Consider the following 27,537-nt stretch of genomic DNA (forward strand, 5'->3'; position numbering starts at 1 on the left):
TATATCAAAAGCATAATTTTATTAAATTAATTATTTTACAGTTCTCATTTGCCAAAGACCATCATTAAGATAATGAATATTTTCAACTCCTATACCTTTGTTAACTTTAGCTCTAGAAAGAAAAGAAAAATCATTAAATAAATCTCTTCTTAAAAAGCACAATGAAGTTAATAAAATATACAGGGTGTACTCAACTCAAATGACAGCTAAATATATAGTTGTAGAATATTTGTAACAATTGAAACAGAAATAAAATAAGTACATTAGAGGGTATCCAGTTAGATATCAAACTTAGTTTTTTTTATTTCCTTACTTAAATATTAAAGTATTATCTAAATATAATGAATCATGAAAACGTCGAAACCTATTTGACAGGAGGGATCAATACAGAAAAAATATTGAACGATGACAATTGTTCTTTATTATGAAAACTCTAATCTTAAAAATCATAAATCTATTTTCAGCAAAAGTTTTTAAATTCCCCAGTAATATTTAGATATTACAAAATTTATGAGGTTATTGGTGTCATAAAATTTATAAAGGTAAACAGAACCGATTTGTAGAACACATTTGTGGTTTAAATACAACTACATCAACACATTTCAAATATGAACTAATTGATATCAGAGCTAAAGGAAGCCTAAAACTTTGATGGCTGAACTCCATTAATGCAGATTTGAAAACTATCAGCATAACTGCCATCTTTTAATCCTTTAGGGAATGATTTTCCCAAAAGGAAATTTAATTTAGTTTATGCAATAAAGCTTATGCGCTGTACCACAACAGTTTTGCATATTAATATATCTGCTTAATTTTTTTTAAAAATAGTGGTGGTCAAGAAGATTATAAATTAAGTTTATAAGTGCAAGGAATCTATAGAAATCATACATTTTACAACCACTTTAAATATAAAAATAAAATTTTACACCAAATGCGTAAAAGTTGGCAGGTATGTATCAGTATGTTGAACTGCCAAGTGGCCACAAGTAAAAATGTTGCAGCAAGGGCCAACCCCGGGCTACCGTGCCCGTAAATAAGCTGATAAAGTAATATTTAGAGAAAATATAGCATAGTGAAATTATTTATATTTAACATGTGCACTGGAGTTTCAATTTTAATGCAATTATTACTTTAAAATTTGAAGAAAAAAAATTCCTTTCTTTTTTGTACCAATTCAGAAAAAGTATAACTGTGGCCAATAAAAGCAAAACCATATATAAATTCAGACCAATTCTTTTGGTATGCGTGGCTCTTTTTTTTTCTTCTTTTTTTTTTAACATTTTATAGTAAATCTTTGAATAGAAGATTATTCAGGTTCAAAATCAAAATTGCAGGAGATTATTCGAGTAGAGTATTTTTAGAAGCGGGAAAGATATATATGAAACTGAACAGGACAGAATTCTATCAAAAGATGTGAAAATATTGATTTCGCATTATTATTTCAGAACCTTCTACCTATTACGCTGTAACCCATTAAAAAAAAATCATTATTTGATTTTGAATATATATAATAAAGTTTTATTTACATGTATTTAATCAGTTGTTTATTATAAAAATTAATAAGTAAGAAGTTAGAATAACAAATGTATGTTTACTACTTACACATTCCATTACACTACATTAAGAGGACGATATACCGTGGGAGAAATTTTTCATCATAAATTCTCTGTCACTTCCATAAGTAATTTAAACAGGGTATCTGCTACATTTTAGATTTTCAAATCTATGACTAATTTGAAGAATTTTTCATGAATTACCGTAGTTATTATTTTCTCAGACAAGAAAACAACAATAAATTTAATAATTCTCCTTTATCCACTAAAGGACGCAGCCTTTAACCATTGGATACCATTGATGGCCACTCTCAAAGCCTTGTGGCAGAATCACGGGCAATATAGCTTCACAGAACACAATTGAATTCTTGCAGAAGGGCAAAAGGATTTTTCTTTTGGAACTTTAAAAATTTTGGTTTTCTTTTCTGCAGAATCATACTCTAAGGATACTTTTCTTGTTCATCAGCAAAAAAAGAAATGCTCCTGATTTTTGTGTACTCGTTTGGGAATAAAACAAAAATTGCCAATGACTGGCTTGCTTCAACTAAAATTTTTAAATTGATTAAATAAATTCAGAAATCCTGGAAGTTTAAAATATAATTCGCACTAGAAATGATGTTCTTTTGCTCATTTTTTTTGGAACACCATACTTTTTTTAAAAACATGATACGAACATTTTATATTTTAATAAAATGTGACTGAGAGTGGGGATTTTGTTACAAATTCAGATATTCAGAACAATGGGAAATTGGGGAGGCAGGGCTGATTGTGCTGCGGGAAAAAATCCGGATTTTCGTATTTTTCACTAACAGTGATCCAGAGATCGAAGGTCCAGACATTTAAAAAAAATCATTGATCACAGAAGTTTCCGGAAATCAAATTTTCAAAGGTGGAACTTAAAAACACAGTTTATTTTATTTGTTTGTAAGGGAGAGCCAGATACTTTATAAGCTTATATTCATGATAGATATTCATTTTTTATGAATAAATAGTTGTTATAATCATAAACTCAAGAAAGAAAGACATACTTGCAAATTTTAATTACTTCTCCAGGTTATCATAGACATGTGTAAAATTTTAAATATATTTTAAGTAAACTAAGAAATATTGAAGAAAAGGAGAAAAAAAAACCTAGTTTAATTTTTCTTCTTCTGATTTTTCAATTTAAACCGGTTTTTTTTTTAACTCAAGAAATTTTCCAGAATTTTGACTTGGGCTCACAATCACCCCTGGGGAGGTAATCCATTTTAAAAATAAGATTTTTTAGTGACCTTAATGTATGAATTAACACAATTTTTTTTTTTAAAAAAATAGTTAAAATCGTGACAAATTTTGTTCAATACCGAAATTTATGATATTTCATGACTTTCCAGGTGTGCGGTTACCTTGTTTAAAGTATAGAAAAAAAGAGTTGAGGCAAACCTAGAGTAAAGCTATAAAGGTTCAAACACTGAAAAGAAATTTATTTTCAAAGCATTGAAATGAAAAATAATAATTATGTGAGGATGACTTTGGATTATGCAATGAGGAAGTTCTCTTCCAATAATTTGTTTTATTTTAATATTTTGAGTTTTATTTTTAGTACCTAATAAAAACTTCAAGGCTTACCCTAGGTTGTCTGAACTTACTTTTTCTAGGCATTAAATTAGCATGGAAGTGAAACAGAATTTGCGATGAAAACTTTTTCAGGTATAGTGTCCTCTTAAACATGCTCTCTTAAGATGTGAAATTCAGGGATACAGAAAATTATTAATATGTCTCCAAAATTGTTTTCTTTTTTTTTTAAATTCCCCCCAAAATTATATAGGTTATTTTTACTTAGCTGCAACAACTTTTTCAAAATATTTTTAGAAAAATTAATATATAGTTAATATTTTTTGATAATTTTTGTCTTTTGAACAAAAATAAATTTCAATACGCAATTCTTGAATAAACAGGAAAAATTTTGTAAAGCAGCAGGGTTTTTTTTTTTTTTTAACAATAAAAAGATTTGTAGCCCTATTGTTTTTTTTGTAAAAAAATTAAACAAGAATTCTCCTCGGAACTTATTTGTACGACTGGACATATTCTGCACCTCTGGTGAAATTTACAGCTTAACACCAAGTAACTGTTAAAGATGAGATGCGCTGAGCTAAAAAATTAAGAAATTTATTTATCCTTTAGTAAGTAATCTCATGAAGATATGTTATTGGAACTTTGACTTCCTACATTTTGGCTTTAACCTCTCCAAATTTCAGCCTCAATCTACCATATTGAATATCTGGCTCAGATTTCAAAAAATGACTCGTAGCTGAAAACTGGGAGAAAAATACTTTGTGCCCATTTTTCACAAAAATAACGATTGGATCACTAAATGTTATATTTTGAGGATTACTGAGTTTCGACAAATCAATAACATGGAAAATTGGTTTTCCCCAAGACAGTCCTACTGTAGAAAGTCTTAACTTAATATTTTTATTCTTCACTTATGTTCATTCATAGTATCAAAAATATTATTATTTAGTATCAGGTTACAACAAAGGTAGATTGAAAAAATTACAAAATAAATACTCACATTTCTTCAGTAGACAATGATGTAAGTCCAATTGCCAAAGCATGTTCTTTTCCTTCAGCCATTATAGCCTTTCATCAAATTAAAGAAAAAACGGATTTTTGTTTTCACTTACAAGAAAACAGTTTGATATAGATTACTTAAAATATTGAAAATTAATCACAAAATTAAAATGTCGAATCAAATCTCTATTTGAGTTACTTTTTTTTTCCTTGATATAAAAATAGTGTAAGCTTTTGTTTAATTGTTTCACATCTACTGTAAACATTATAATTAATTATAGGAAACTATATCAAATGTTGCCCCCTACAGATGGGGTAATTATTGATCACTGGGGTAATTCCTGATCATTGTCAATTTCTTCTTATAACTAGTATATAAAATAGCTAATTGTCTTTTCTTAAATAACAGTTCATATTTATTAAGTGGAACAACTATAAAATATATATTTCAACTGTCATCACAAAATTTGTTTTTAACTGAATACAAGACTACAATCTGATTTGCACCATTTCTGGTTTGTCTTACCTTGCTTCTATCTAAATTTTATGTGTGAATATTGTTAGAATAATTTTTAAGTTTATAAATTAGCCTAGTATAAATATGGTGAGAAATTATAAGTCTAAAAAGGATACTAAGATTCTAGAAAACAAAATTAGTGAATTTCTTTTAATGATTGAAAATGAAAATTTAAGTGTGAGAGCTCCTGCCAGAGCTGTTGACATACCTTACTTATCTTTACACTTTCCCTTAATGAAGTTAAAAAAGCCAGCGAAAGTAACCCATGTGGGAACTCTCTTATATTTCAGCAGAACATGAGAATGAGTTGGCTGATTGCCTAAAATGTATGGCACGATGCAAAGATTTTTGAAAATTTAAAGTGTTAATCGTTCTTCTTGCTTTTAAATAAATCATTTTATTAGCTGCTTAAACATATCTTTTTGGTTTATTTGTTTGATCTTGATGTCTTATTTGTTAATTACCATTATATAATTATTTTTAAACAGCCCCTTTACAATAAAAACTGGTGATCAGTAATTACCCCAGAAGTGATCAGGAATTACCCCAGAAATGATCAAGACCAGGGGTAATTCCTGATCACTAAAAACTTAAAATCTTTTAAATTCTAATTAGATTTTCAAACAAAAGAAGGTGGCATAGGACTCATCTCATATAGCCTCAAACTTCCAGTAAATATTAAAATTCTATCTTGAATAGTTTTTCACAAAGAGATGTTGGCATTTTTTGATCAAGAATTACCCCAGGTCACCCTACTAATTTAAAATAACAAAAGTGCTGTGTTTACAACAAAAAAAATTAAATTTTTTTTTTTTATAATTAAACTTGTAGCAATTTTTTCTTCTTATATTTTGTTGTTGGGGAAAAAACTCACCATATACTTCCTTCATGTCATTTTGTAAATAATGATCACAATAAAAACCATGAAATCTGTTGACGGAAAAAGATCGACAACTAAAACACACGAATCGGTCTCCCCAAAAAGGGATTACTCAAATGCGTGTTTCATTTAGAGATTAGGTTGTTGCAATAAATAACACCGTACGAAAAAAATTGGACTTAAAAGCTATGAAGAAATTAACAGCAATAACTGCCAAAAATTTGATAGAATCATTGCTTTGAAAAGTAAATACTCAAATACATGATTAGAACTTTCTATATTGTTTGAAATATATCGGGATATTTAAAAACCACGTAAAAATCAATATCAGTAATTGCCGAAAATTAAATCGAAAAATTACATCTATTTACGATACTATCCGGGTAAATTCAGCGTGTCAAAAAGTTATTAGTCTAAATGAATGAGTTAAATATTACATGTAAATTTCTGTAGAAAAGAAAGCTAAATATGTTTACTTTTCAAAAGAAAAATCTTTCTGAAATAACCCTGTACTGTTCTGCGACATTGTCGCCAGGCAGTTAGCTATCAAAAGATATTGTATCTATAAATTATGATAAAAATTTGTATAAATAATGGTTAAAAAAGAAAGGATACCACAACAGTATTTTTAGGTACTGATGTCATTTTAGCACCAGGAGATGTTAAACCTGGACACATTATGTTAGCCCCACTAAGAACAAAACGAATAGCACCTCTATCAACTTGTTCCCATGGACAGATAAATGGATCTGTAAATAAAAAGTTTTTATTAAATTAATTTTGAATACAATTACCATAAGACTGTTTTTATTATTATAAATTATTTGTTTAAACAAAAACAAATATTTTAGCAAATTTTAATAGATAATTGTAGTGTGCCTACCACTACAAATATTCAATTCCAATTCACTAGTATATAAGACATGCTAACTCGATTCTACAGTGGGGTACCTTTTCATAGATGAAGGTTGACATAGTCTATATCTACTCTCCCCATATTGGTGACCTTCGAAAATGATGTGAACACGCCTACCTTGACAGAAACTCCCACTTTGATTTGAACTCACATTCTTCGGTGACTTGTCCACATTGAACAGTTGACTTGCTACTACTGACTGCAACATTACCCACCTCCCAGGGTTTCCGCTACGGTAGCTTTTTTCGCAAAATGCGAAAAGACCCCTCAAAAATGCTNTCGACTGCTAATGGCAACACAGGAGTGACCACGACCGTGAACTTAATACAGCTCTCACGATCAGTGTTTAAAAGTGCAATGATCTTAATACAGTTCTCCCGGCTTCTAACAAAACAGCAATGAATCAACTAGTGGTATCAGTTCATTGAATTCTATCACAGATATAATTCTGGTGGGGGAGTACTGTAGTGTGTCAACCACTACAAAAATGTAATTCCAATTCACTAGAATATAAGACATGTTAACTCGATTCTATGGTGGGGTACGCTTTCATAGATGAAGGTTGACATTGTCAATAACAACTCTCCCCACAATTCTCTTAACCATAAAAAAAATAAAGGGAAAATCCTGGATTTCTTTTTACTGGGCATCTGCTATGAGAATCTTGACAAAAAAGTGCCTTGAATTTTATCAAAAAGATTTTTTGGGCGTTTTTTAAAAGATATTTTTGTTTTTTCTATTTTAACAAAATATTGAATTTAACAATAAGCTACATTTATAAAAGAATGAATGAGCTTATAATTGCAAAAAAATTCAATAACCAAGTGTTCTTAAAATAGAAAAATAAGTTAGTAGGTCAGTCTTATAATACACAATAGATGATGTTTTCAACCCTAGGGAACGCCGCATGCTCGGTACCGCCTAAATTTCCGGGTTACTGTTTCCGTTGTATTTTACAGCCATTTGGCATCATTGTGTTTTGGGATTCATGCAAACAATGTATTTGATTACTTATTACTTGTGTTTACAATGCTAACAATACTTGTGTTTACAATGCTAAAAGTTTAACACTAACATAAGATGGTGTACAGCTTGCAACAAGAACAAACTGTAATAAACTTATGGAAAGAGACCATATCAAGACTGCCAAAAAAGCGAGTTATTCAAAATCTAGCAACCATGTCACCTTTTTTAACAATATATCTCTAAATAACTAAAACGAATTTTCACTTCAAACTCACCAGAATTACATAACAGTTGCAGAATTACATAATAACAGTCACAGAATTACATAATAACACACTATGAAATACGGCAGATTTGAGCTCAGAAATCATCTAATTTATTTCTTTTATTGAAAACAAAATTATCAGTTTAAAAATATTGCCTTGCAGAATAATATGTAGTAAGCAGCTGCAAACTTTCTAACCGGAACTAGAGCAGGCATACAGCTCGAGATTGTCATTGTTTACATTTTTACTGAAAACACCATCCATAGACAAGTGTAGACTTTTTTAAAATCTCAGAATTGAATATGAAATTATATTCTATTTAAAATGAGTTTATTACATACAAAATGAGATTGCTTTGTTTATAAAATTAAAGGTAGAACATAATACTTAATTATCAATAATATCAAAGAAATATTTAAAGAAACAATAAAATACATTTACAAATTAACTTTTAAACACTCATTAGCACTATCTGTAAAAAATAGAATAATGCATTGCAACTATCATAAAATTAGTAACCTTGTTTTTTTTTATGTTAAATATTCTAATACAGGGTAGAAATAAAAAATAATCAACCATATAGTTACTATATTAATGAAAGTATCAACTTACTGCAAATTCTATAAAATACATAAAAACTGATATATATATTGTTGGTTGATATAAAAAAAATTACAATCAATGCATCATGTGTACATTTTATTTTTGATGAGTTCAACGACGTTTTTTCCCAAAGAACACACTTTCACATGCATGGCATATATCCTTTGTATAGTACAAACATGAACATAATGTAATACTATACATTTCGGATATATATATATATCATATCAGGTTTAACAAACCCCGATATTTGGTTATTGTTTTTAATTTACATTTGTAGAAATAATAAGTCGATAGATTTTAACAGGCTTTATTTACTGGAGTATGATGTAAACAGAAATCTCACCCACTCTCCAGCCGGAGGGGGAAAGATACAGATTCCCGTCAAAACGACGAAGTTCAGGTGGTAAACATGAAACAACAAAAGACAAGCAAAAATCATTGCTCTTGGGTTTTATACGATACTTACAATGTGTAAACAGGGCAGTCATATTGCATTAATTGTATTCCTACGCCTCATTAAAATTATTTATTACTCATGGAAAATCGTTTAATCTTTCCTTATATGGAAGTGAAAGATCTTAAAATAACTCCTCTTTTGAAACATAAATCTAATTATAATTCATTGGCATGTTTTCAGCCTTGAAGTCCCAAAATAGAATATCTGCATTTTATGAACACGAAAAGTTTTAATGCTTTTATTAATACAAAAGTAATTTTATAACTTTTGTATTACATATATATATGTATATATTAAAAGCATACAGAAAACATCAAAAAAGTTAAAGATAAGAATAAAATTATTGAAATAAAATATTTTAAAAAAATATTAAAATGCCAGAAAAAAAATTAAAAGATATAATCTCTTCATCAGCTCACATGATTATATTTGCAAAAAGGTTTGCTTAAAAAAAAGAAGAGGGAAAAATTATTAATTTTCTTAATTTTTATCCTTTTTGTCTTTATCGTGATACAGATATATATAAATAATGAAAAGTTCTTTTTTAGAGTGGAGGTCTTTATTTTGTGAAAAATCCGATAAACTTAGACTAGAAATAAATTAAACTCCAGTCTAATTTATTGGGTTGCAAATAATTTAGACTAGCTTGTACAAATGATTTGTCTATTTTTCTCCTAAATTTTTCCATTAAAAATATAAATTTCAAATTTGTTTTTTTCAAAAAAACTAATAGCTTTCAATCTAAATAACATTTATTTAAACTTAATTTATTAAAAATAAAAAATTTAAGAGAAAATATTCAAGATTTATTAAAACATTCATCTTTAGAATTCAGTTATTTCCAAAACACATTAAAAGCTTTCTCAAATAGGATCATATGATAGAGTAAGCTTTGTTACCAACAATAAATAGAAATAATTTATCATAACTAGTATCAATTTTTCAAAATCAAACAATAAACACAGTAAACAATATATTTGATACAGATTTCAAAAATTTTCCCCCAAAACTTTTTAAAACCATGAAAAAACTGAAAGAGTTGAAGATTAAATCAGAAGACTATGCAGAACTGAAGAAAAAAATAATTAATAGTCTACTAAAAATTTAGTATATTTAGCAACTATAGATAACAATTTACAAGAATATAGAGTTTAAAGGTATGACTATCTTTTTTAACCAACTATCTTTAACAGTATCTTTTATACTTTATAGCCAAAACAAATGCAAAAACTACACCAAATAAAAATGATATTGTGTACTATAAATAAGCTAATCAAATAGCATTCTAAAGGCAAAATAATAAATAGAAGAATACTCATTCTCAGAGCTTGCATTTACCCAATGAAACCTTACCTAAAATATCAGTTTAAGACATTTTATGCAACACAAACAGAATAAATAAACTAACATACATTTATGCAAAAGTCTAAGTGTTGGAAAATAGGGTCCTTCTCGTTGTCGAAAGAACAGAAGCTCGCCGTTTGCACCAACAATGATTTCAATGTGATCATGGCTGAAATACAAATAAAAAACTGTCAAATATTTAATATTAGATTAAGATATAAAAACAATAACTAAGTTAATTAGATACAATAAAGGAAACGAAGGAAATAAAAATATGACCATCGAAGTTGACGTCTTTAGGGGGTACCGTACCGGTCAAGAAAAAGATACATAACAAATTAATAGTTAAATGTTGAATATTTAGATTTTAAAAATGATATTGTTAACAGTTTTATGAAAATTGGTGTTCTTGATGAAAGAAAAGCTTTTAAATTTTGAGTTATTTTTTCTGCAATTTTAATACTAATTTGTGTAATAAATTTTTAAAAATTTAGTTTTTTCACAATTGGTTAGGATCAAAAATATTTGCAATAATGTTGAAAGTTTTCCGGAAGCTGTGAATAATTTGAGCAACAATGATTTTCTTTTTAATTTTTGTAATGTTAATTTTTTAATTAAGAAAATGATTGAAGAATCCTAGGTTTTTATACATTTTTTTTCTTTTAACAGGACGCAATTCAAGTCTTAACTGAGCAGCCCCAGTTAAGCATTCTATTAATTTGTTACGTATCTTTTCTTGACTTCTTTTATTTTCTATCTGCGCATTGTAATAGAGGGCATTGCTTTCTTTAGTTTTTAGTGTTTCCTTTTCATTCGGCTTGCTTGTGAAATCGCTGTTCGACCTGGTTAAGTGAGTTTTTATTTTCTGATGATTTTGTTTGAGTTTCTTTTCTAAATTGGTTCTTTGTATTTCATGTTTTTTTTTCTGGGCTTCTATACAAAACCATCAGGGTACTGAGGGAGTTAATTNCTGGTTAAGTGAGTTTTTATTTTCTGATGATTTTGTTTGAGTTTCTTTTCTAAATTGGTTCTTTGTATTTCATGTTTTTTTTTCTGGACTTCTATACAAAACCATCAGGGTACTGAGGGAGTTAATTTAGGCATTTGCTTCTCCCTCAATAGAAATGGTTTTGTTTTATGAAGTTTTGTTTGCCCTGAAGACGTCGGCTTCGGTGGTCATATTTTTATTTCCTTCATTTCCTTTACTGCAACTTTTTTTAAAATTTTTGCTACTTTTTAGCACATTTTTTTCTATTTAGAATATAAACATTTTTTTGTTTTCTTTTAGTATTAGATACTATAACTTAAATGCCACATTTCTTCCACAGAATTTCAAGACAAGACACAAGTTGATTTAAAACTAAATTTACTGTGATTACCTATTTTATTATTTCCTTTAAGGGGTTTTGATAAAAAAAAATCAATACTGAAAATTAAGGTTGAGTAGAAGGTCAAGCTAGTCATGAAAGTTAAAATGGCAAAATATTCATCAATCAGATTACTGTTACTTATTCTTACACACTTTTCCTTCTATGTCACAAAGAGAGGTATAATCTTAAACAATCTAGAAGCCTTTACTATCATCATCTTGGAATTTAGGTTACAATTTTAATTTACATTTTTCATTCTCTCAATGTTTTTATGCTTGTAAAAATCTTTTCATCATAGACTACCACTTCGTAAAATTAGATTAGAAAAAATAGCATTCGATAATTTTTGGAACACCTTTTGATTTTTTCTCGAAATGTAAATCTAAAAAAAATTAAGGGTAAGTAATTTTGGATTGATGTAAAATATATTTGAATAGAAAGAAAATGGATGGTTCTATTCACTTTTTTATTTACTTTTATTGATGTTTAAACTGATTTAATATCTTATTTGGATTTAGAGGTATTTATCAAAAATTTAAAAACAGAAAAAGACATAATACTGAACAATCTTTCAAAAAAGCTGATAGCAGAATTAAAATGGTACAATTTTGTAACAGAAAAAATAAAAAATAGATAGAAAATCTAAATTATTACACATTATATTTTATAAATTGTGAGTTGGATGAGTCTTATATTTTGAAAAATTATGTTTTAAATGTTACTATGGGGTAGAGTATATATCCAATGGCAGTTCTATTGAGAAAATTAATTGAGAATTATTTAAAGTACATTAAGTCCATTTTCCCCTTTACTATCTTCACTCAATTTGAGTTTGGTTGAGAGAAAAAAGGTCACTGTAGCTCTCCCTACAAAACTTTGTGTATAACTTTAATCCTGAGAATGAAAAAAACTAACTCAATACAAATTGTTTATGTGGGATCTCATGTTAATCACTTAAACTCAAATGCTTTCATTCTGGAATCTTTTAAATAAAATGAGTTTATATATACATATGTATATTAAAATGTCAATTTTAGCATTTTGCACAAATGCCAGATGTGAGTAATGAATGTGAGAATGCGCTTCGTTTTTAATAATAAATTAAGAAAAAAAATTCAGATAAAGAAATAACAAGGTTATATATATATATATATATATGAATGAGATGGCAATAGAGAAAAAAAGGAAGGACAATAATTAAGATTTTAAGATTATTTTATTTAAAAACTACAAGTATATAAAGCTCAAATCATAAAACAAAATACAAAGAAAGCATGGAAAGAAATTTTAAAAAAAAGAAAGGAAGAAAGATATAAAAAAAGAGAAAAACACTTTTAAAAAAATAATTAAAAAAATTTGTCATGAAAAAAATAATTGAAATTTTTAAAATTGAAATAAAAATAATAATCATCTTTCATCTATATTAGTAAAATTGCTCTCTTTTCAAATAAAAAGTAACATTTAAACCAAAAAAGTTTTATTCTAAATAACACTTTAACCCAGCAAACTAAAATCTCACTTGGTTTGGGTTTTTCTAAAAAAGACTAATTTATTTAAAAAATAAATAAGAGATTGTATAAAAAACTAAAGGGGACCAACACTATAAATCTTCGATTTTTAAATAAACAAATATTGTTGCTGGGTTTATTGAGAAAGAAAATACTTATATCAGTCGATTTTCGATGCCTATTAAACGCAACTCAGAATAATTTAAAATTACAATAATTTATTTAAAAAGAAACTAACCATTTGACCACACGTAAATTTTCTTTTTTAGGCAAAATTTGATTCATGTAGTCATCTAAGTGGGGAAATTGTTCTAGCAGCTTTGTTCTGATAGCTTTCTGTACTGATGATTTCAACTGAGTAACACCAGAAACATGCTCTTTTTCATCAAACCTGAATAGAAAAAAAATTTGAATATTAAGTTATATATTTAAGAAATGAATAAACTGGAAGCATTGTATCTAAATTAAATAGATTTTTAAAAATATGTATAACTTGATAGTGGTGAAAGTATGTAGAAGAGTTGGCAAGGTTTAGGACCGAATGGATTAATTCACAGTCTAAATCAGAGTTTAAACCGCCTTGTCCAAATTTCTTTTTTTCAAATTATGTCACAATTTAAAAAAAAACAATTATTTTTTAACAGGAAAAATGAAGAAATTTTTTTGTTTCATTAAAAAGTTTATAATTACTTTCAATATTGCATTATTTATCTTTAGGCAAAAACGTAATTTATCAGTACTAAAAGCATATTTATTCATATTTAAAGGATAAGGTATACACTTTTGTTCAATGACTTGTGGAGAATCAAAAAATATAAATATTTTCCTATTATATTATATTATATTCTTGTAATAAGTTAAAGCAAATTGTATAAAAAGCATCAAATATTTATTAATAAATGCAATTTTTATGTGTACAATGGTTATACATATAGAATCTTTACCTTTTACCAATGTTTAAGGTTTTGGACATTTTAAGACAGTAAAAGAATTTTTACCTTTTTAACAAAGTTCAAGGTTTTGGACATTTTAAGACAGATTTAGTCAGTTTAGGTCAGTAAAACCCAAAACAAGTCCAAGAAATTGATCATGTCCAAAACAAGTTTAGGACGTCCAAAACCTGAACCCTGGAAGAAAGTTCTAGAAATTATTTTTTAACTGAACACCATTAAGTTTAAAAGCATCAGTTAAAAGCAATTACCATATACAGTAGAGAACCATTTATCCGGTATCCAGATAACCGGGAAAAAATTTGATCTGTTTTCCCACCATTTTAAGCTAGAACGATTATGAAAAAAAGTGGAAATTGAATTCATCCTTGAAGTTGAGTAGAGGAAAATGTAAGGAAGGGGAGAATTTATTTCCCCGTTTACCCAGAGAAACGTCATTTCCTCCGTGACCTTGAAGGGAGGAATGTTTTATTTTCTCCTTTAGACCGTCAATCAAGCTCAAGGGTGTGGCATGCTGATTTGGTTTTCTGCCTGATTTACGAGGGTGGTGGGGAAAATGCATTGCCTGCACATCAGGGAACAAAAGATGAAAGAGACAAATATATTTATCTATTTGACATTGATTAATAAAAATAAGAACTTTTTCTTCTGAATAAATTCTCATTCCTTGGAAGTGTGGTATCATTTGCAAGTTTTTATTGCTGTGGAATCACATCAACTGTAATTAAATATCGTGTTTTTATCAACAAAAAAATAAAAGGAGAATTGTTTATTAATTTAAACATAGGTTTATTTTATGAAGCAGATTGCAGTTTTGTTTTTCTGATTCCACCACGTTTGATATTTTTTTCTTTTCTCGATAAATTCCGCACTCAATAAATTAATTCTTTTTATTCATAACTTTTATCATTAGGTTTTTTTTTTAAATTTTGCTGATCTTGCCTTGTTCCGGGTTTCAATAGTTATGCTAGTGCCTTTTTTAACTATCGTTTCGGTTCGATAATTTTCAAGTGCTTTTATTTAGATTAATAAGTTTTCCTTTTATTTTATCATTTCCCCCGTATAATTAGGTATGAAATATATTGCGTTATTTAACCATTGGTTTTGTTTATATTAGTTAATTTAGAAATTGTAATTATTTTTAAAAAATAAATATGAGAGTTTTGTATTTTTTAAACATGTTTTTCTTGTCTAAACTTGCAAATTTTTTTATTCTTTTAAATGTTATTTTTCTACCATTTCTTTTTAAAGTTAGGAGTACCTTTCTTTTTTCTTTTACTTTATGCATTTCTTGCTTATTTTCTTACTTTTCTTATTTTATATTGCCTTTTCTTATTTTTCCTTGTAATTTGGGTTGGACAAAACATCGATTAACAACACTTTTTGGTTGATCCAGAAAACCGGGAAACTCAGACATCCGGGATAGCGATGGTCCCGAGCATCCCCTACTGTATTTCCAAATGCTGACAAGGGACAGATTGGCTTAGAAATGAATTGATTAACTTTGTAAAATTTTACACCAGAGACAAAAACTCTTTTTGGGCAATTCCACCCTTTCGGATACTCACGTAGTTGACTTTAAAAGCATACAACTCAGTCAACAAAAAAAAAAAAAAAAGAATCAAGCAATTCTAATAATTTTTGCAAAAATAGTTTTTGATTGCTTATGATTGATTATTTATGATTGCACCAATTTTCAGTAACTTTCGCAAGTTTAAAAACTTTTAATAACTAAAAATTGAGCATTACAGACACAACAGAATGTGTTACATCTGCAACACATAGTTTTTGATATTTTAAGTTCATAAACATTACAGTAATAAGTAATATTAATTAACTTAATAATAATGGTAATATTTTAAATTAAAAAATATTACTGATTTACTGACATACTTTTAAGACGACTAATACGAAACTTATTAAAAGGTTGAATTACTATTTTCTATTGGTTGAAAATAAGCAATAGATCATTAACTGTCACGAAGTGGCATTTACAAAATATATAAATACATTAAGAGTTGAATAAATACAGATAAAAATGCTTACAGGAAAGGAATATTTTTTAATACTCATTTTACAGTTCATTTTTATAAATAAAACAGAAAACTAACTAAGAAAATAAAACATGCTAGCATTTTGGAAATTTAAACGAAGGAGGGTTCAAAAATTAAATAGTCACCTAATGGAAGGGCATTTGTGATTTGCTTATATTTTCTAACAAGGTGGGAGAAAGGATATAAACAGTGCTCACAAAAGACACTAAATATTCCCTTAATTTCATTATTTTCTAAAAAGGCAAAAATCTTTGGAAGATTTAATTAGTGGAATTTAAACTAAAAAATTGAGAACTGGGTAGTGTAAAATCACAAAAGGATGTCAGTTGGAAAGGCATTATTTGAAGCCACCCTTGAGCAATGATTCCATAATTTTTCTTGCAAGAGCAAAACTTTTTTAGCAATTCTAGTCAACATTAGCAGGTACCAATATGGAATTATCACTCAGTTATCCTGCTTAATAAATTATTAATTTATTTATAGTGAATTTCCTGAAAGTGGTTAAACTTTTAATTGGTAAATTTTCACCCTTAAATAGCGTAGAATACCGAATAAGCCTCCAGATTGAATTAAACCTCCAACCATGAATATACAAATATTGAATAGCGATCAAAACCTAATAAGCCCCCATCCACTGTTAGATAGTACAGATGCATACAGTAAAGGGATACACCCATGGGAATTCTTTAATTTTGTAGATACTTTTTTTTAAATTAACAAAAGTTTTCATACAATTTGAAAATTCAAATACCGCGATTTGAACACTACAGTTCAAATTTGAGTGATTTAAAAATCAAACATCGTGATTAGCATTTATGTGGTTAAGTGAACTAGATAGCGTTTTGGAAGATTTCCATATTGTGGTTTGCAGCTGAATAATCTTCAAGTCTTGGCAATTTCCAGACAATAGCCAGTAAGAAGTTTTAAAAAAAAACTTCATAAAAGGCAAGCAACTCAAATAGTAGAACTTGCAGTCAAGCAAAGGCAAACCACTGTTTTTTAAAAAAGAATTTGCAAGCTTAAAATTCATTTGGCACTTTGGCGATTGTAACTGCATGACAGATAATGATACGGAATATCCTAGTTCTTTGTTTAAATCAAAATTAGACTTAGTTATAGATTCTTCTGATATTTTTGTTTATTTAACGTACGTAACAATTTTTTTTAAACTAATTAGAATAAAACAGTTCAAAAGTGAACAAGAATTTAAAAACTAAATTTTTAAATAAAAAAAAGTCGATAAAAAAATTACTCTATTAGATAGCTTTGGGGGCTCTAGAGTAGAATCGGGGGGCCCTTTATTAGGTGATAATTTCCGTTCAATTTTGCTGAAATCTCATTTCTTGTTACCATAATATACTTTGCGGTCTTTGCTTTCAATGATGTCACCTTCGAGTAACTGCAACTTTTGTTTACCTTTATATAATGGGCTCTTGGTTTATTTACATTTGTAGGGATTTTTATCATAACCACTTTGTATTCGTTTACTTGCAAATAGCCAAAAATTAGAGGGCCCCGCGATAGTAAAATGCATGGGCATCTAGCTCTGGTGATGATTGTAGTTTAATAAAATATTGAACATCTAGAATAATTGCAAGAATTACTTTAAAAAATTCAAAACACAACAATATTAGTTATGTAATGTCAATTCAATTACTGTTTACTTACTTTTTAAACATTCTTGCTTTACTTTTTCTAAATGCAAGAACGACTGCTAGAACAAATGAACTAAATTGTTTATTTATTTATTAGTACACTTCTGGCTGCTTATTTCTGCTGTTTTATAACAGCTTATTTTTGTTAAGCTAATGACCCTTAATAAGTGTTGTATCCTAAATATTGAAAAGATATTCATGAAAAAACACTTTTAACTGTAAACCGATGGCAAATTCGATAAAGTAAATAAACATTGCTCAATTTTTTATTTTATCACAACCAACTATCTGTCCTTTAAATTTTTTATTCGCTTTAATATGTGATTATTGTTGTCAGAGTATTATGAGAACATTATTGATAACTTAAAATTTTGTCACAATTTGTAAAAAGTTCAATTTTAGCAAATATACTTCAATTATGTTGAAAAGAATTCTTTTTAGGCAATTTACAAATTGTACTAAATGTAGATATCAGTATTTTACAAGTATGTCCTCATATTTTAATTTGACCGTTTTTCTTATAATTCTCTATATTTGGTACGATTTTATATGTTGTTCACATTTAAACTATTTATTTAAAAATTATATGGCAATATTTTTTTTAGATTCAAGCTCGAACGAAGCATTGAAAGAGGGCCCTCTTTCTGGCATTCGTATTCTTGATATGTCGCGGTAAATTCAAATCTTACCTTTTCTTCTTACTATTATTGCTATTGTATCATTCATATCTGAAAATTTATTCATGATGAGGATTTTTCCATAAAACTTTTAAAAAGTGGTTGAGGCCTCCCTAGATGTGGCTACGAATTATACCCTTCAAATTGGTTCTTTTATTAAATGTTTTTTTTTTCCAATACGGAAATCTTTCACTCATAATAATTATATTGTTTTAAAATGTTACTCTATAATACTTAGCTATTTTATGTTCGGATAGTGGGTCAAATTTAGTGCTTAAATAGGTTTCTAAATCAGCTTTGAGTTATCTGTTTCATTTTCTTAAAAGAGTAATTGACAAGTCTTATAAATTGAGAAGTTTTCAGTGTATGATTAAGTTGTCTGTGATTTTGTTTCATAATAATAATGAAAACAATTCTAAATTTTCTATTTTGTTTTCCTTCTTATGATATTTGTTTTGTGGCAAAAGTTTTATAATTAGGTTTTGACTAGTTAACATTTGATATTCAAAATATCTGGTCTTAATCTGTTTTAATTATGTGTTGATTTTAAAGTATTCTTAACTTTATAAAATTTTAACCGATTTTTTTTTTAAACAGAGCTAGGGGATCTCATTAGAGATCAGTTCATGGTCACTTGTCTTTAAAATCATATGTGATCCACTGTAGCAAGGAGGGGGGGGGGAGACTGGGACATTTGTCCCAGGGCTCATGATTGTTGAAGGTTCAATTCCTTAGAAAAAGTAAAATGATTTTTATTTTTTATTTTTTTTTAATTGCACAGGATTTCTTTCATATTTATTTACAATGTTCTATAATTTTAGTGAAGAAATTTTTCAAATTTAGTACTTGTTTATGAAAATAAAAACCAGCAAACTTTAATTTTTTAATTAAATGAAGTAAATTAGAATACAATATTTTAGTACATCTACAAAAACTGATGTTTCAACAATCAATAGTAAACTAATGTTTTAACAAAAAAAATTTGAAAAAGCATACAAAATAAAAAAAAATTGACTTATTGTGTTTTGAGCTATGGGCTCGCGAGTGTTTCTTGTCCTGGGGCAAAATCCATGTTCACCCTTGCACTACAATAGAAACCCCTAAAAAATGATGCAAACTGCAAGAAAATAATTTTTAGTGAGCTCTGGGGCCTGAAATTGCTGTCCATAAAAACACTGATCACATTGCACAATGTAAATTTTTAATATTCATTCTTATAAAGCCAAGAAAATATCAAATTTTTGATTAAACTAAATCTGTAACAATTTAATAAAATAAAATAAATAAATAAATAAAAATTTCCTTCTGAATATTAGCTTTTTTTCATTTTGTGTATTTGCTATTAATTCTAAACAGTATTTTTGGTAGTTTATATTATGTTTGCTTTATCGTAACCTTTAAAAAAGGTTCAGAGTTATATTTTAATTGTGGTTAAAATATTTGATTTGTGATTAATTAACAAACAAGGTTAAATATTTATATTATTTAAATTTCATTAAAAATTTGTGAATAAAATAAAGTTATTGTTTGATGGAAGAAAGTTCTCAGAGAGTATAGAGTTAAACTGCTGTTAGACCATTAACATTAATTGTAGACCACTGTGTTATTACGTGTTTAAATTCATAAAAAATTCGGTCAGCAACCTGATATTACGCAACCACAACCATTTTCTATGCCAAAGAAGAAGCCTAACCTTTAACTTTATTTCCATATACTAAGCATCCCTAGATCTTAATACTGGAGATGATTCAAATTTTTATCAAGCATTACCTTTCAAGGGTTTCAAGTTTTTATTCTGCCTCTGATATATTAACTTTCTTATATTCTAATAATACTTATTTATGTATTTTCAATATTATACAATGTTTAGTAAAGCAAAAATTTAACTCTTGTTTTTACAGTATTTTAGCTGGTCCATTTTGTACTATGATATTGGGGGATCTTGGTGCAGAAGTAATCAAAATTGAAAGTCCTTGTAAGTCATACCCTTTGTTTAAGGTTTAAATCCGAATTTGTGTGATCTATACATACATATATATTCAAATGTTGCTCTAATTTTATTTATTTATATCATTTATAAAATGTTTTATACTTTATACAAAAATTTAATTTCAGTACACTGATTCACGAAATTTTTTTTTAAAAAAAGTGTCGATTCACATCATTAATTTTAATTTTTAACACTTTCATTCTTATTAATTTCATGATACATGAACACTGTTTATAGTGAACTCTCGAATTTTTTTTGGCATTACTAAAAAAGAAAAAAAAAGTCAAAATTCCCATATCCTAATGAGCAGGTCAGTCTGACAGAGATTAATATGGGAATTTTTTTCTCTGCATCATGCAATTATGTCATTGCATTTGACTTAGGCATGCTGGTATCAGAGATGAGTTTTTTCTCTTTTTTTTATTTCTATAAAGAATAAAGTATGCATCTTTAAAGAAAGATTGGCTTTTTCGAATTCCTGAGAAAAAATATTCCTTTCTATACTTTTTCTTATCTATGCAAACACACTTTAAAACTACATTCATATGATTTAAAATAACACAGCGCATTTCATGTTCACATGATTTAAAATCATACATCGCGATTCTATTTACAGGATTTAAGATCACACACCCTGTATCATATTTTCATGATTTTATATCAAATATTGTATTTTGTAAACGTGCGATTAAAAAGCCACAATTATAATTAATTTTTAAGTGACTTAATTATACATCAGAATTCATTTAAAAACAATTTTAAAATCAAACGTAGAGATTTGTCTTAAGTTAAATCAAATACCGAGATTCGTGTTTGCATAAATTTAAAATTCATTCATTGAGATTCAAATTCACATAATTTAAAAAATATATAAATAAATAAAATCTTGCATCAGAATTTTTAGTAAGACATTGGTGAAATTTTGTGGATAGATGCTTCCTATATTCACTTTTTCTTGCTCAAATTTCAGATATTTTTTTCAATTATTTAAAGAGTGCTTTTGCACAAAGCATTTTTTGATTTCTATATTAGCTTGTTTGGTTTTTCAACAAATTCATCTTTGTGGTATGAATCAATATATTATGAAAATTAAAAAAAGTTTTATGAAAATAAAAAAAAATTTTAAAAATCTGTGATATTGAAAAGCAAATTTCACTGATATGACAATGAAACTAGTTAAAAGAGTTAATATATTGCTTGCATAAAGTTTTTTAAGTGAGATTTTTTTATTGTGTCTAAGTCTTATTGATTATTAAATCCTAAAACAGAAGTAAAAATATGCACCGTGAATTTATAGAATAATTTTTAAATTTACTAAAGAACATACTTTGTTTTAAGTATTATTTTTTTTTAAAAAAAACTTTAGCCTACATACTTTTTTATTTTAATCTTGCCATATTCTAATGTTTACCTTTAAGAATTTATTTTCTTAATTAATTATTTAATTTTTACATAATTTAATTTTGCAGATGGTGGGGATGAAACACGAAGATGGGGACCACCTTTCATCAATGGAGAAAGCATTTACTTCATTTGTGTGAATAGAAATAAAAAAGTATTTATTTAACACATTTTTAATGCAATCAAGCCTTGATGTCACAAAGTGCTGTTGCTTAACTACCACTACAATTATTAAATATCCATTCACTAGTATATAACATGCATGCTAACTTGTTTCAATCATGAAGTAACTTTTGATAGATTTTGAAGGTTTGCATTGTCGGTAACACTTTTTCCACATTACCGTGATAGGAATTTTTCAATATCGTGAAAAATTTGGAATTCCTTATGAGTTAACTATGTTTCTAATTGAGAAAAACCTTTTTTAGCCAAATACATTTTTTGTTGACCCTTGATTTCAAGAAATTTTTTTGATATCAGGAAAAAAGTTTTCCCCCCTAATTTCTTCAGGATTAAAACTGTTTTCGCAAATTCCTAATTTCAAAAACTTATCTTGAATAATTTTATAAATCATTTTTCAAATACCCTAAAAAGAGAAAGATGTTTGAAAAGTGGCAATCTAAATCATCCATTTCTGAAGAAGTAAATGTGCAAGATATGTATACCCACTAATAAAATGGGAAAGAACTTGCTAATTAAATGAATCCAAAAGAAACTAATATTTATGCGGACGTAGTTACTGTAGTGATTAGGAACAATTAGAGTTATTAAAAGAGACTTCCGCGTCTGGAGATACATCAGAAAAGGAAAATGACAAAACCGAAGAAACTTAGCAAAACTTAAAATCAAATGAATGAGCAGATATTGTTTGAAGTAACTGCTTTTTTTTAATAATAAGTACATTAAGCATCTTTTAATATATTCTGTGTTTTATTTAAAGTTATTATTTTGGATTAATTGTTACAAAATAATAGATTAAAAATATCCAATTTGTGATGTCCTGAAATTCTGATATCACAACATTTTTAATGTCTTGGTTCCATTTTGTGCTATTTAGGTTTGACTGCATTTCTCTATATTAATAAAAAGTTACTTCCTCTATTGTACCTACAATTCCAGAAAAAATTTGACACACATATCTCTGACTTTCAAGAGCCCAGGCTTTTTCGTATGTATGTGTGCAGAAGGTATTAGTTTTCATTGTATTAATACTAAGATTTTTTTATGATCCTTGTATCAATAAATTCTTTAACTATTGTATTGTATTAACATGCAATTTGAAACTGTGTGTAATAATGTTATATCCATTTTCTTGTGTATTTCAGAGTATCGCAATTGATATTAAGAAGCCGCAAGGAAAAGAGTTACTTATGAAGGTGAGAAACATCATATTTAAATATTATTATTTATTTTTTTTATTATTTTTAATGAAATAAACATCACTTATATGTGTGCGGTTTGTGTAATGTAATTGAAATTTCTAATATTACAGTTTCTCCTTGTAGAGATAAAAAAGAATTAATAGTAAATTTTTGCAGTGTGTGATTTTTTTGAAATATTCATGAAAAAATTATACACAGTATACAGTGTGCAAAATATAAAAATAGACCATCACCCTGTATAACTTTTGATCTAATGAGCAGATCTTCATGCTCTAGGACTCTATCTTAAAGGTTCGAGATGATGACTCCAAATATGCTAATTAATTAGTGCAGTCAATATTTTAAGTTTAAAAATCAGACACAAAGGCATACTTTTTTTGGATGAACACACCTTTTTTCTGGCGGATTCAGATTTCTAACTCCCGAAAATTAGGAGGTATTGTAATCTGGAAAATATTCCAATAGTTTGGTCAAGAGTAGTCCAAAGTTTGGACACCTAAATGTTAATTTTACTTTTTGTGTATTTCTCTGTATCTCAAATTTTTTAACGAATCATAAAATTCGATTACGATACGAATATAAAATTCCTTTATCCAAATACAATCACATGCAAAAACAATTTTGTTGTAAATATTTACAATTTTTTATAACATTTAATGGTTTTTGAACAAAATTTTTAATTGTGAGGTATACGTTTTTTTACATAATTTTAAAAAAAGACAATTTTAAAAGATAAAATTTGAGCAAAATCAGCCAAATAGCTCCTGAGAAACTGAATTTTAAAAATACGACTTTTTAAAAAATTTGAATTCTCAGGAACTATGTGTCCAATTTCACTCAAATTTTGCATTGCAAAATTACATTTTTTAAATGAGTGTCAAAAGCTGTATACCTTACAATTGAAAGTTTTTTTTATTAGATAAAATAATAAAAAATATTAAATGTTTACTAAATGTTATATTTTGCATTAATCATCTTTAGATAAACAAGTTTCATAATTCTGTGGAAAAAATTATCAAAATTTCTCGAGAATTGGTGAAATTCTCAGATAGTAAAATTAACATAAAAGAGTTCTAACTTTTTCCTGTCTTGCTTGACATATTTCCCAGGAACCATATGTCCCATATTAGGACTACCTCCTATATTTTGGAGGTCAGAAATTATAATCCATAAAAAAGAGGAATGTTAATTCAGAGAAAGTAATTTTTAAGTCTGATTTCGTAACTTAAAATATTGTTTGCTCTAATTAATTAGCATCTATGATATCACTCCCTCGAACCATTAAGATTGAGTCTTAAAGTGATCATTAGTTTAAAAGTTATTTAAGAAGATCAATTTATTCATTATTATTTTTTTGCGCAATGTGCATTAGATAATTAGAAATCACTATACTATGTATGTATACTATTTATGTACCTTCTTCATATAATCAGGGCTCCTATGGGACAGGGAGAACAAGAAAAACCTGGAATTGGCTGGGAATTTTTTTTTGACTCTAAAAAGCTGGGAATATTCAGTTGCAATTTTTTACAAGAACCTGGAAAATTCCTACATCATTTCTGGAAAATAACCAGTCTCAGAATTGTCAGTAGCAGTGATCAGTTATACGAGTTAAAGTATTTTAAACATTTGTTATGATTATTTGTTGTAAAAATTTCACATTTTAATGAAACTTTCATCCTTATTCAATTATACTTTTTTTCTCCCAAAATCTAATATTTAACATTACAAATAAAAATCAAAGTTTCCTCATTAAAAATTGCTTGGTATAAATAAATTGGAATTCTATAAATAAGTGAAATTTTCCCGATAAACCTGGAAAAGTCAGGGTTTTTTTTTCTTTCTGAAATTGGGTGGGAACCCTGTATAAATTGTTCTTAATATAGTGAATCACTATGAAGCATATGTTGCCAAAGTAGGCATGACATACATCCTATCATTCAATAATTTAATTCATATTTAAACCACCAACTATTTTCTCAATTAAAATATGCATTAAATATATTTTTCAGAAAACTCTCTGAACCAAAATTCTATAAATAGCTTGTCTGTTTTTTTAATTACTCTCAATATTTATGTAAATATAAGAAACTTATAAAGGATTGATGTAATGTTTCGACTTTAAGAGATAGTAATTATTAATTTTCACCAACTCATTTAAAATTTCTAAATCTTATATTAAAGTAGAAGTATTACTTCTACAATAGCTATTGCTAGCAAAGTTATCGATCTCAGTTTAAATACTTGTGTTTGGAAAAATGTTTTGTAGTTCATAAACAAGCATTTTATTCTGGACGCAGTGTGAAATACCTGTTTTAAAAAATAGACATTAGAAAAGATGCACATTTAAGGAAATGGACACAGAGAAAAACATACTTTTTCAATGTTCAACCCAAATGACAAAGAATTTCATAAGTACTTTTTTAAACACTAAGCATAATCGTAATGAGTCCATCACACAGGCTTAGTACAGATCTCATTTTTGAGCCATCTCTTCATATTCACATACGCTAAACTATAAAGCGGTTTTGAAAAATCTCTAAATTTGTTCAACATCAACTTAATAACCACTATTATAAATTTATAGGAACCGTGACAACCTTGTAAGTAAAGTTAAATGATGTACTATAAAGTGGTTTTGAAAAATTTAAATTTGTACTATGTCAACTTAATCATGACTATTATACATTTATAGGACCTGTGAGAACATTGTGAAAGGAACTGTTGTTAATATCTTTTCAAAAAAGAGTAATTTTAACAAAAGTGTACTTAACAGTTTAGGCAAATAAACGTCATGAATGAATTATGATGAATTTATGAATTTATTTGAATCCATAAGCATATTCTTTAACAAGATTCAAAAAAAGAAATTTGAAAAATGAAATTAAAATGTTTGTCTATTTTCTTGGACACTCACATTTTCTGTGTCCATATTCTTAAACACTTTTCGGGCTGTGTCCATAATTAAAGACTATCCAATGAGATTCTAATTAGTACTACACTAAAGGATTTAATACAAGGAGGATGTCACAGTTGTTAATTGCATGTCCTCTTAATTTCACTTTCTTATCCAATCATTGCAATAGTGCAAAATTCATTAATATTCGAGTAATGTGTAACTTCTTCATCTGCTTAGAAAACAAAATAATGGTTTCTTTTTTACAGGACATTTATGTATTGTGTCATCTCTCTCTTTTCTATGCACTCTGTTTCTAATAGAACTTCATGCAAATTTTTAAAAAATTAATACAATTGGTACTAAGATCAGTACGAGATCGACATAGCATAATTCTATTAACTTCATTAACTTAGCAGGTGTAAACAATTGTAATTAAAAAATTTCTGTGACTTAGCAAGAACTATTGAATTTTTTCATTATTTGTTGAAAGGTTACAAATTTTAAAAGTACTAAATTAAATTTTTTTTTCTATAAATAATAGACTTATATTAATACTTATAATAAACACTTCTAATTTTTTTGTTTTTCATTAATTTCCTATGTTCCAGACAAATATAACCATGTTTAGTAGGTAAGTTTAACCCCTTGCCTGTGTCGCCCGAATCCAGTTCGATTATTTACTATGTGCGTTGTTTGTGTTGCCCGAACTGACTTCAGGCAAGAGGAAAATTAACGTTTCTATTTTGTGAGGCCCGAGTTGAGTTCTTTTCTACTTTAGGGTACTTAATTCACTATTTTTCTAAAAGATGGCATTAGTGGTCCTAGTTTTTCACTGATTACAACCTCAGTCGAGGGAGGGAAGTGTGGATGGGGATTTTGAGATATGCCATACTGTAAAAGATTTGTAAAATTTATGTATTGAAAATCATATTGTTGTGTTTTTATATTATATTATACAAGTAATATTATATTTAGCTTCAAAATTTTGTTCAATTTGCTCTAATTGAATAAGATGTGTGTATAATCCATTATTTTTTATGTGAATGTAAAAATTATAAATGCAGTAGTTATTGCATTTAAAATTTTATTTTTGTTATAAAAAACTATTTTCTAACTTTTACAATAATGTAAAGAACAAAATGAAACAGTCAAAAAAGTTTTCCATTTTTATGAAATATATGTCACTGTTAAGGGGTTAAAGGCGTGTGAAAGGATCTATATAACGAAAAAGTCTGAACAAATGCAACATTTGGTGTTTTAAGGTTTATGGAATAAACTAATTCTATCTGTAACAAAATTTATATACTTTTATTTCATGACATATCTTTTTAAAAAATATTTTAAAATTTAATTTTTTATATAAGAGTTTTAATTTTATGATAACTATTTCTTTTTTTATAATACTAATGCCATGATCTTTTTTCAAATTGCATTTTATATTATTCGTACTTCCTTTTAGCTTGCTACAGAAAGTGATGTTTTGGTAGAAAATTTTGTTCCTGGGAAACTCAACTCTTTAGGATTAGGTTATGAATCTTTTAAATCAGTGGCTCCTCATTTAATATATTGTTCAATAACTGGTTAGTAACATTT

The 27,537-nt window shown here is 27.4% G+C and overlaps 2 protein-coding genes across 3 annotated transcripts in view; one reads left to right on the forward strand and one right to left on the reverse strand.

Moving 5' to 3' along the window:
- Positions 1 to 17,749, reverse strand: LOC107444805 (malignant T-cell-amplified sequence 1 homolog). The gene is made up of 6 exons (XM_043054408.2): positions 17,609 to 17,749; positions 13,175 to 13,327; positions 10,127 to 10,227; positions 6,119 to 6,252; positions 4,108 to 4,175; positions 1 to 112 (listed from the first exon to the last, which is right to left on the reverse strand). The coding sequence occupies exons 1-6, from the start codon at positions 17,617 to 17,619 to the stop codon at positions 31 to 33; spliced, it is 549 nt and encodes a 182-aa protein (XP_042910342.1). The 5' UTR covers positions 17,620 to 17,749; the 3' UTR covers positions 1 to 30.
- LOC107444806 (succinate--hydroxymethylglutarate CoA-transferase) overlaps positions 17,724 to 27,537 on the forward strand; it is a 23,404-nt gene continuing 13,590 nt past the window's right edge. Inside the window, exons 1-6 of one of the 2 annotated variants that reach the window (XM_071184173.1) lie at positions 17,724 to 17,838; positions 18,201 to 18,267; positions 20,174 to 20,247; positions 21,732 to 21,817; positions 22,989 to 23,039; positions 27,404 to 27,524. In XM_071184173.1, the coding sequence (XP_071040274.1) occupies positions 18,260 to 18,267; positions 20,174 to 20,247; positions 21,732 to 21,817; positions 22,989 to 23,039; positions 27,404 to 27,524 (340 nt within the window). In that variant the 5' untranslated portion in view covers positions 17,724 to 17,838; positions 18,201 to 18,259. Of the gene's footprint in view, positions 18,081 to 18,200; positions 18,268 to 20,173; positions 20,248 to 21,731; positions 21,818 to 22,988; positions 23,040 to 27,403; positions 27,525 to 27,537 lie in introns of both variants that reach the window. The other variant, XM_043054407.2, reaches the window with a different exon arrangement.

This window comes from Parasteatoda tepidariorum, chromosome 8 (assembly GCF_043381705.1).
Source record: "Parasteatoda tepidariorum isolate YZ-2023 chromosome 8, CAS_Ptep_4.0, whole genome shotgun sequence".
NCBI classification, from domain to species: Eukaryota; Metazoa; Arthropoda; class Arachnida; order Araneae; family Theridiidae; genus Parasteatoda; species Parasteatoda tepidariorum.